This window comes from Crassostrea angulata, chromosome 3 (genome assembly GCF_025612915.1).
Source record: "Crassostrea angulata isolate pt1a10 chromosome 3, ASM2561291v2, whole genome shotgun sequence".
Classification (NCBI taxonomy): Eukaryota; Metazoa; Mollusca; class Bivalvia; order Ostreida; family Ostreidae; genus Magallana; species Magallana angulata.
In genome coordinates, this window is record NC_069113.1 from 43214829 (window position 1) to 43225971 (window position 11143).

The 11143-nt window shown below is 32.4% G+C and overlaps 1 protein-coding gene across 1 annotated transcript; it reads left to right on the forward strand.

Annotated features, from left to right (window-relative positions):
* Positions 1-59: 59 nt before the first annotated feature.
* Positions 60-9089, forward strand: LOC128175206 (organic cation transporter protein-like). The gene is made up of 11 exons (XM_052840656.1): positions 60-333; positions 1460-1557; positions 1966-2177; positions 2719-2949; positions 3150-3352; positions 5739-6026; positions 6285-6419; positions 6614-6699; positions 8112-8232; positions 8361-8433; positions 8517-9089. Exons 1-11 carry the CDS (start codon positions 284-286, stop codon positions 8703-8705), a joined length of 1686 nt encoding a protein of 561 aa, XP_052696616.1. The 5' UTR covers positions 60-283; the 3' UTR covers positions 8706-9089.
* The last annotated feature ends 2054 nt before the right edge of the window (positions 9090-11143 follow it).

An 11143-nucleotide genomic window follows, 5' to 3' on the forward strand; every position in this document is an offset into this window, starting at 1 on the left:
TTACCTTTCGGCCTACATAAATCAGAATAAATTTTTTTAGTATATCAAACTGCAGGGCGCATTCACCACATAAAGAGAAAAAAAATTATTGTAGCAAAGCAGAATTTTGAATCTGTAAAGGACAGTAAGTGCACAAGTTCCAGGATGTGTTCACCACACTAAATCAAATAATGTAGCAAGGCTTTAATGGACAAACCATGCCCACAGAATAAAGGGGGAAAGAGAAAAAACATTTACCTGTCAAAATTGACAGTGTTGTATCTCAGGTGTTCTCCTGTGCAAAATGGATTCACCAAGCATCAATGGTGTCAAGAAACTAGATGAAAATTATATGTAAGTACTTCATGCTAAACTATAAACATAAAACATATTTCGTTTTAATCTTTATGTGATAAATTGCGACGAAAGGTTACCATTGCTTTCATTAACATAAAATGTTCTGCCTAAAGATGTGTGATCTACCATAATGCAGTTGAGGTCACGAGAATTTTGCTATACAAACTTAATGGTATATTCATGTGCGGATCTAGATGGGGCCTGGGAAAACCCCTAAAATTCCATGCAGCAGTTTATGAGGGGGGGGGGGTGCTTACAAACTGTTTATGACGATATTCAATATATACCTAAAATTCTAAGTTGAAAAGGGCCAACATTTCCAGAAAATAATCGGTACATTCTGGTAATATGCACATCTACACATTGTATCCTACATGCCTATACAGTTTTACTTAATTTCATGCAGCGGTTTAAGAGGATTTGCTCTAATAAAGACTGTTTATTACGATATTTGATGCATAGCCGAAATCCCAAGTTTAAAAGGGTCGAAATTTCAAAAAGAAATGAAATCAGAAATCCTGGCAATATGCACATTTACACATTGTGTTTTAAATACATATATGCGTATACAGGAAGTTTCATAAACTTCTGTGCAGCGGTTTAGTAGTAGTTGCGCTTACAAAAAACCCATACAAAAACCAGAACTGACTGGCATACTGACTGACGGACAGGTAAAAAACATTATACCCTTAGCAAGTACAAATATAATATATTTATAAAAGCATTTAGCCTACAAAACTGAAACTTGTGTGAAAACACATATTGTGCAGATTGCAGTTTGATCATGGTTCCCTTGAGAAAAAGGGGATCACAAAAGGGGGATTTTATTAGGAATTATATTTTGAATTGATACTATTATGCTCATCTAATAGACGAATTATGGCTATTGTTGCTCAGGTGTGCGATGTTGCCTCTGGGCCTCTTGTTTATATTGTTATCTTAATTTGATTTTTTAGAAAAGTTTTTTAAAAAGTCTAAACTCATTTGAACAAAGTATTATTTCTTTGGTAAGATGTTAGTATCATGGCGAATAATGTCTCGACAATAAAGACTCTTGTAACCGCTAACAATTAAAGGCTTCATCATAATATACCAGTAAATATGCATATTGTTTATCACACAGATACGGCCGATGGGGCGCCTATCAGGTATTTCAATCAGCCATTGCATTCTACAACATTTTGCCTACAGGATTTCAATTGCTAATAGGCGTTTTTATCGGTAAGAACATTGTATACCGTTCCTATAGTAATATGCAATATAAATCTTTAAGTTGTACATTTTAATCAATCCTGAACATTCGAAAGTGATTATGATCATTTCCTATTTATTTCGGGTCGGATATTAAACATTCCTTTCGAAGTTTTATCGTTACATAATTCAAAAGGTTGTTTAAGTACGTTAACAAGATCACGATCTAAACGTTTATGCGCACGCGCAATACATCTCACTCGCAATACTCTGTAAATAACAATGTTTTATCGCATTTGTCAGAAAGGTTTCTTTACTTAAGCTTATTTTACTGACCCGAAATGGTCTTGGTTTTGATTATCGCATTTATAATTTTCAAAACTCTATTTTGATTGAGCAGTATTTGAATTTTAACCTTTCTCACTTGTACCTCAATAGGTTACAGGCCTAATTACCAATGTTCATCAAGCAGTACCTATGAAAATCAGACGTATTCGTCGAACAACTCTTATTTTGTCACATATTACAAATGCCATATCAAAGTGTTTTACAATGATACCACCAGGGATGCACCACAGTTGGTCAAAGATGACCTCTGTACTGAAGGATACCAATATAGCCTTGACAAATACAGTACATTTGTCACGGAGGTATGCCATCAAATTTCAGTTTTAGTGATGTTTTGCCACATCTTATTTTTCATAAAAATAGACAATTAATTATTTCAGACAGGTATCAGCCCATTAGGTTGCGAAATGACTACTGACTCAATGATTAAATTTATTTTTTTTCTACATTATATTTAAAAAAAAGGGGGGGATCAAATGTTATCTATTATTTGCAACGGAAAATGCAATAAAATATCTAGCCTACAGCTCTCTTGATAAGAACATGTCATTAATACATGGCCTCAATATTCAACTTTTCTTTTATCACAGGCACGTCGAAAGTGGGGGGGGGGGGGGGGGGGGGCCACACTCATCCAAAAAATCGGGGGGGGGGGGGCAGGTTTACTTTTCACTTCAATTTCACTGTTCATTTCCTTATTTTCAATTCAATTGTTACATTGTCACAGAAAAGCGGGGGGGGGGGGACTCCTTGTTCATTTAATTTTTTTTAAATTTTAATTTAAGAAAAATCTTTGCTCCCCCTGATGCTACGTGCCTGTATCAGTTTATGTTATGCTAACAGATGGATCTTGTCTGCGACCGAGCGTATCTTGGTGAGCTGGTGCAGACCCTTGTCATGGCAGGACAGTTGGTTGGAGCAGCCTTTGCATCGTCTCTCAGTGACAAGTGGGGTAGAAAAACGGTTCATTTGACGTCCCATTTATTGACGCTAGCGTTTGGAATTGGTGTTGCTTTCTCACCCAACTACATAACTCTTGCTATCCTAAAATTCATTATCGGTGTTTTGCAACAGGTAATACAACAGGAATTTAAGATTTGTTTAATTATTTTGCAAAAAATGTCACAGCTTATATATAATTAACGTTATGATATGTATGTGCTTCTGTAATATTTACTGTCAAATGTTTTTAAATCTTATCAAAGAAATGCTCTCCGCAAACTTAAACTCTTTTATCGTCGCATTTAACTGTGATATTCTTGTCGTTATTCAAGGGAATGGTTATGTCCGATGCTGTTCTTACTTTGGAGTTATTTCCAGAAAAAACACGTTTCTATGCAGAAGCAATAGGACTGTTTTGTTGGACTACGAGTCTCGTTATGATGGCTCCAATAGGATATCTGATGAGAGACTACTCATGGAGATACCTTCAAATTGTTTTGACGGGCTTTTCATTGTTTAGTTTGATCCAATATTGGTAGAGTGTTTTATGTTTACTAATTTATAATCGTGTAGAATGTTCTAATTCATTATCAAGGGTGTTAAAGCAGCTACTATTTTATTGAAAAAAGAGATGTTATGAACACTTTTAATTTAAAAAAAAACAACATCATAGAGGGCGAAGCCCTCTCACGGACCCGTGAGAGCGCAGCTCTAACTATAGACAACATGTGTGTATATGTCTTAAAATAGAAATTACACTCTATACCTATGAAGTTGAAAAACTTTTCCAAGATGGAGGAAAAAAGAATAACTTCACGCGCAGTGACATCACCGGCATCCATGTTGAATCTGAATCTCGTACTAACTTCACGTTTGGTGATAATTTATCAACTTTGTTTAATGAGTGATAAATACATTCAAACTTACCTAGTGTGTTCTTGAGAAAAGTAATTCCTAATTAAGAAAACAATTTTTCGTTTCCTACAACTTTCAACAGTTCCATTAGATCCGATCATATGAATTTCAAGACATCTGATTGGACAAAAAACGTGTTTCAACAGTGAAACAGTTTTATTCATTGTTATTAAAATAACATCATGCATTTCAATTGAATTTGCTCTCTGATTACTTTTTGAAAACACCAAAGACGTTTTTTCTCCTACTTTCAATTTGAAGTTTCGTTTTTTAGGTTTCAGCTCAAATCGTAGCCTGATATACTCCTACCCAGGTCATTTCGTACCCAAAATTCAAATCAATTATTAAAATCCAAAAAAAAAAAAAAATAAGTTACCACCAATAACTAATTCTATAAAAACTAAAGAAAATCAAAAGTAAATTTTGTACACATCATAATCATTGACAGACATGACTAAAAATGTGTAAACCATTCGTATATGATTAAAAAATACAATAAATGTTCAAATTACCCCCAATCAGCCATGAAAATAAAATCAGATAGGAAGTTTTCTTGGAGCAAGATGCATTATAAATACTTAAATATTATGCATAATAGGAAGTATTTATCAGCATTCACAATCATAAATATGCATTGCACACTAAATGCAAGACATTTGTAGACAAACTCAGATTAAATTATATACCCCAGTATGTACAATATACATGAAGGACATAATTTGCACCTTATGATGTGAATTAGCTAGGGTATCTCAATTCTCAAGTTTTAATGCACAAATCAATTATTGATTCAGAATGTTTAATAATTCAGTGTTTGCCTGTTTGGATGACAAATTTTAGTGAATTTAGTGAACCAAAAATAATCTCAAATTCGATCATACAAGTGAAATATTCTCAAGATAAAATTTATTTTCTTATTTAAAAAAATATATACATTATTCTTTAATTCATGTTCTATGCATACATTTAATATAAGGGAGTAAAAAGTAAATACTTTATGCTGAGAAATTATCCAGAGATCAGCCATGTAGGTACTACATGTAGCTGCAGCCAGGGTATACCGTATTAACCAATATATGTATAGATTACTTCAGACTAGACTATAAGACATTAAAATAATATACATGTATATTGAAATAATAAAAATAACAACAACAAAAATGCAGCTAAAATCTGTCCTAAGATTTCTTGCTTCCTTATTAATTATTCATAAATACCCCTACCTTTGCTAGACAAGGGTGTGTGATCCGCAGGAAATCGGCGTGGATCAGAAACCCTTGGCTTACAAAGATGAAATATTTCAGGGTTTAAACAATATTATTTACATACCAGAATGAAAATTTGTTTTTTAATTCTCTCTCTCTCTCTCTCTCTCTCTCTCTCTCTCTCTCTTGTTTGACTAGAAAAAAGCGGCTGTTAAATAAAAGTCTATGGAAATTTGTATAGCAAATAATATAAAATAAAATCTGAATGATAACATTTGAAAATCGTGTGAGGTGTTCCAAGAGACTTCTGAATGGAAAAAAGATAAATCTCCATAAGAAATCTGTTTTTCATTCCTGTGAAAGTCTCTGAGTAAAAAAAAAAGAGATGACGTTTTAATGAAGGATTCCAATTGTATTTCTTTTAGCTGTGTATGTTTCTATAAAAATCGTCAAAATGTGATGGAAACAGTAGCCTTAGACAGACTATAGTCTATAGCATATCAGGGCTTGAACAAATTTAACAAGCAATAAGATTAGAGTCCAAACAAAACAATACATGAAATGACAGGCCAGAGAAGATGAAAGGGCATCTACTGATCTAGCCCCATTTATATTGGTTTCGCCCTCCAAACGGTTACACCGTAAAACATATTAAATTATTTCATAAAAAGATGTTTAGCAGAAATTTTCAAATGTATTGATTTTAAAACTTGTAAGATGTAGGTTTTGACTTAAATACCTATATGTACATGCCATTTGGTCGATTTGTAGAGTCTTAACATTCATAGCTATACATTTTAGGGTTCAAGATGAATCGTTAAGATGGCTTGTAGCAAACGGTAAAAAGGAAGCTGCTGATAAAGTTATACACAAAGTGGCAAGATGGAATAAAGTTAACTACGATGACCTCAAAATTATTGTGGACAAAAGAATGGCCAGTACGGAACAGAACACACAAAAGGCGGACAAAAATGGGACGACCACTGAGAATACTCCACAGGAAAAGCTTGCTGTGGAAAAATATTCAATCGTTACCATTCTTAAACACCGACGCATCTTGATAACATCTCTGATAATGTGGTTTACATGGTAAGTTGACTCGCATCAAAACTTCTCTTATGTGTAATTTATTTTCTTTATACAATATTTTTAATTTGCACATTAAAGTGGGTTAATTGTTGTTATCAACAAAGGGACAAATTCTATTCGTTCAATTTTAATTCCGAACAAATGTTATAAAAATAACCGTTTTTTATTAGCACCTTATCCTTAATAATTGATTCTTTGTACATCCGTGTATGTAATCTTTTAAATAAGCTTTAATCTTAAATGATGTTATGTTTAAAGGGTGACCAATACCGTAACATATTTTGGACTGACCTTGACATCAACATCCTTGGCAGGAGACCGATTCTTTAATTTTTTCCTGTCAGCAATCGTTGAGTACATTGCTGTCATGTTTGAATACCCAATGTTATATTGGTAGGCTTATTCTTTCGATAATTATCAGGATCAGAAGAATTTGCAAATTATGTTATAAACAAATTACGTTTTAACTTAACTCAATAACTGCAATTTGTGGTTTATTAGATTTGAGAGTGTATTTGTAATCACATCAATTTGAATATTAGCATTTTGATAATTATGTTTTGGTTGCTTTCTTTTTCTTCTTACAGCCTTGGTAGAAGAACAATTACAATTGTGTTTCATGCTGTTTGTGGAATATCGTTAGCTTCTGCTACTTTATTGAATCATTTTTCTGGTATGATATAAACTTGTTTTACAATTTTGTAATTGTGTATACTATATATTCATTTTTAATGTCATGACAATGTATATCGTATGCGAGTCCGGTTTATCCTGCCAACTTATATTTTTGAAACAGCTTAATGTTAAATGCCCTTATTAGATATACATAGAACGCAATTATAGTTGATCTCCCAAGTAATTTCTACCTTTTGAGATTAAAAGGAATATGTTTTATTGGCCGAGAAATTCGCTAGCTAATTTGCAGTTTTTAACAGTTTGATATGCATGTTTGATAAAGCTGCTTTTTATTCACAAGGGGCGTTATAACACACCATCCATAAATATAATGAAGTATCAGATTCAAATCTTTATTGACTAAAATTCAACACTAAAAAAATGGAAGTGGTTTTGGATAGGTATAATAGGAATTTCTTGTATTGGAATTCACCGAACTATTTAAGCCAATTTCCACATTCACTTATGATCCAAAATGGTGATGGTTAATAAGGATTCAAACATTCTATATCCAACATATTTCAGCAAGTTGCAATGTAAACTGTATTATGTCAACATATTTATAAATACGTCAAGGTTCAAACAATGTTGTTTAATACTAAGAAAAATTCTCAATATTTCCTTTGAAACCCCTAGCATGTTATATTTCAATTCAGAGCTATAAATAATAATATGACAATGATTTTGTAGTGCAAGAGAAATAAACGTATCCGAGTAATAACGTTAGTTAAAATTACGAGGAGTTCCGAGTGACTTTTGAATGCTACAAGGTATCATATTTACTCATTATAAACTTTCGTCGTTGTTCGAGTGGACTTATCCGGGTAAAACTAGATGAGTTGTCAATAAAGAAATATTTAATTGTTTCCAATAAAGTTGTACCTCTTTAGCAGGTATGTGTATTTTCGTTTAAAATCGTAAGAAATACGGGGAAAACATGCTATAGATTTCAATACATTACTTTTTGATGGTATTTCCCTAGCTTCAATGGGAATTTTAAAAGAAAATCAAATAAGTTCATCATTCAGCAGTGTTTGTCTTCTTTTCTACAATAAGATTTGCTTTTTTCTTTCACATTGAAAATGAAAGATAGCGCAATGGATTTTCGAAAAAAAGATCAGCTGACAACGTTCAATAATAGACAATAGAACAACAAATAACAACAAAATAACTGCTCCCGGTTTAGCAGCAAATTGTGAAAATACAAGAACCGTAAAAGCCGACTTTTAATCATAGTTTTATTTAGTTTTGTTACATCTGTCCGAAACAAATAAACATTGATTGATTTAAAGCTGCAGGACGTGCTTCTCTCGCTATTTTACTCAGATATATAAATTGCGTTTAATGAAGATTTTTCAGTGTATATCGATAATTTTTAATTTTTTAGCAAAGAAATATTGTTTCCTTTAGGGACTGATAGCAGTGCAAAGATGGCCTCCATTATAACTACGTTTGCTGGAAAATCGGCCATAACTGGGTCATTTAGTACTCTTTTTTTGTACACTCCAGAATTGTATCCTACAAATCTGAGGTATAGAATAATATTGAGCTCATTTGTTTTTTTTTTAAACACTAACAATTAAAAATCATTTAATCAGGTTTTCAATTAATTTTTATATGAAATATACGATTATTTAAACTTACAATATTTTCTTTCAGGAATGCTGGCATAGGGTTTTCTTCTGCATTTTCTAGATTGGGAGCTATAATATCACCCTTTGCTGGAACATTGGTGAGTAGTTTGAGATTCTAGGTTTTTTTTAAAGTATCATATATTCAAGAAAATATGATTTATAGGTAATAAAACATTTTCAGGCGGAAGAAATTCCTTGGGCTCCTGGAACTATATTTTCGGCAATGTGTCTCACCGTTACGTTAATAATCCTGTACGTGCCGGAAACACGTGGTGTAGAACTTCCTCAGACTTTGGTAGAGGTTAAAGTGTGGTATACGGAGAAAAGTGGTCTTCGACAACAACAAAAGGTGGAAAGTACGAAACTCTAGCACAAAGATTTCTCGAAAAATTTGCATGTTAAAAGCATTTGAAGTTCTAAAAAACGTTTCACATTTGAATGTGATATATTCGTAGAAGACTGCAAATGTTATAATGATTGTTAGCATGTAAGCAATGTCACAATATCGACATATTCGTATTATTGTATTTTTCCTTAAGTTTAATAATCAAATATTTGTAAATATACAATCAAAAGAATGTTTTTGAAAACAACCCTTCATGTTATTGATTACGTTGGTTGATTTCCGATAACATGCAGGTGAAAGACGTTATAAATAAACACGTGCACATAATTCTACTAAGATAACGGTGTCGTAGAAGGCACAACACATTATTGTTATTTTTTCCATAACTTACTAATTTTCAATAAACCCACACTCTCATTTTATCTCTGTGTTCTGTGGTATTACAGTGAAATATTTATTTGATAAAACCACCATGATAAATTAGCAGCCATAAATTTACTCCGTTTCTTAGAACAAAGGGTTTTACAACTCAAGTAAGACTTAAGAAAGCATGTTAAGAAATCGGTTAAGATATCAAATGGATGATAAAGGATTTATACATAACAGTGTGTATACCGCTACTACGTATATACTACGTTATCTGACCATTACGTGTACAGGCATACAAAAATAAAAATATTAGCTCTTTAGGATGACAGGTGGAAGAAATGGTTTTGGTGCAAAGTTGGTTGATTTCCGATAACATGCAGGTGAAAGACGTTATAAATAAACACGTGCACATAATTCTACTAAGATAACGGTGTCGTAGACGGCACAACTTTGATGTGTTAGAATACTTTTTTATTTATTTATCAAAATCAGAACAAAAACAAAGTACTTATATTGTTATAAAAAATACAAGATAAAATATATTTATTAACTCTTTAATCATTTGAAGTTTTCTTTGCATATCAGTGAATTTCCAGTACTATTCTAGATAGATTTTTTCTTCTGGACGATCTTGAATGTTCCAATTTTGCAAACTATTTTGAATCGATTGTTGATTCTTGGTTTCAGATTTTCAGATAACTGTTGAACTAAAGTCTTATATGTCTTTAATACACAGTCATTTGGTTAAATCTGGCTACATGTAACATTAAGTCAATTGGGAGAGGAAATATTTCCGGACTATGTCTTTTCTCACAGAAACCTGATTCGACCTTGTTCTTTAATCTTGGTTCAAAACAACTTCATATCCTTATCATTTTGTCAGTAATTTTGTAAAATTTGACCAAAATTGGGCCAAAAGAAGCAATATTATTGTCCTAAACTTGATTTCAAAGAGATTAACTGTGGCCTGGATATTTGACTAACTAGCCCACCCTTAAAGCACTACCATTTTTCTTTACATTAAATATAAGCGAACTTAATTGAGGGTAAAGAATACACAGCTAGGACAAAAATATTGTCAAAGGCCTGATATTACCCTTTTTTTTTAACTTTGTTTGCAAAAGTCTCTCTGAGGGCGAGGTATGAACCAAATTTGGTTAAGGGAAGATAAAGGATGGTGTGGACTAGAGTTTTTCATGAATACAATTAGAACCATAAACTTGGTTTAGGTTACTTTCTTACCCTCTAATCGAGGACACTTGTGGAAAGAAGCATTTTCTTGATTTGGCAAAGTACAAATGGTTACGGTTTTTTAAGGCTAAATGGACTTAAGCTCTAAATTAAGAACAACAGTAGTTATAAGACATGAATGCAGTTATAGCTACCCAATATCTGCTCATAAAAAACAAGATTAACTGTAAATGGATAAAGTTTACTCTTTGCAGTTTACAAATCGTGAACTACACCATCTCAAACTCGCGATCGTAAAATTTGATTTGATTTGAAAATATTTTATTATGCAAATATACATTTTCATAAATGGATTAGGCTGCAGGCAATGCCTGTGTAAGCCTTCTCCAAAAATTTAAGTGACACTTATTGACTTTATTCTTTAAACGAACTGTGACAGTAGTTTATGTTCTAAAAATCTTCATAGTGCACAATTATTCATTGTAGTTTTCTTTATTGAATGATTTGAGTTGCCTATAAGCGATCATAGGTAAATAATATATTCTATAAAACAGAAGATTGTTTTGTGTGTAGATCTTCAAATGTTTATATTCGTTTAAATTATGTCCTGTTTCTCATGGGCAACATTCCATCTAATCCAGTCAGCATTTTTCCATGCTTCAATGATTTTTTTACCACATGATTTTAGAGGTTAGCACATAAGAAAAAAACTAAGACAAATTTTTCTCGAGTCCGTGGTTGGATTTTTCTAAGAAAACTAGAATGTAAAAGGTAATAAAACATACCAATGATAATACCTCAGAGAAGTCAAACAGTGCACAGAGAATGAAGACCTCACACAGTGGCAATTTCTGAAGGCATCAAACATTATATTTCTCAATCTTTGGTGATTTTGCTTGAAA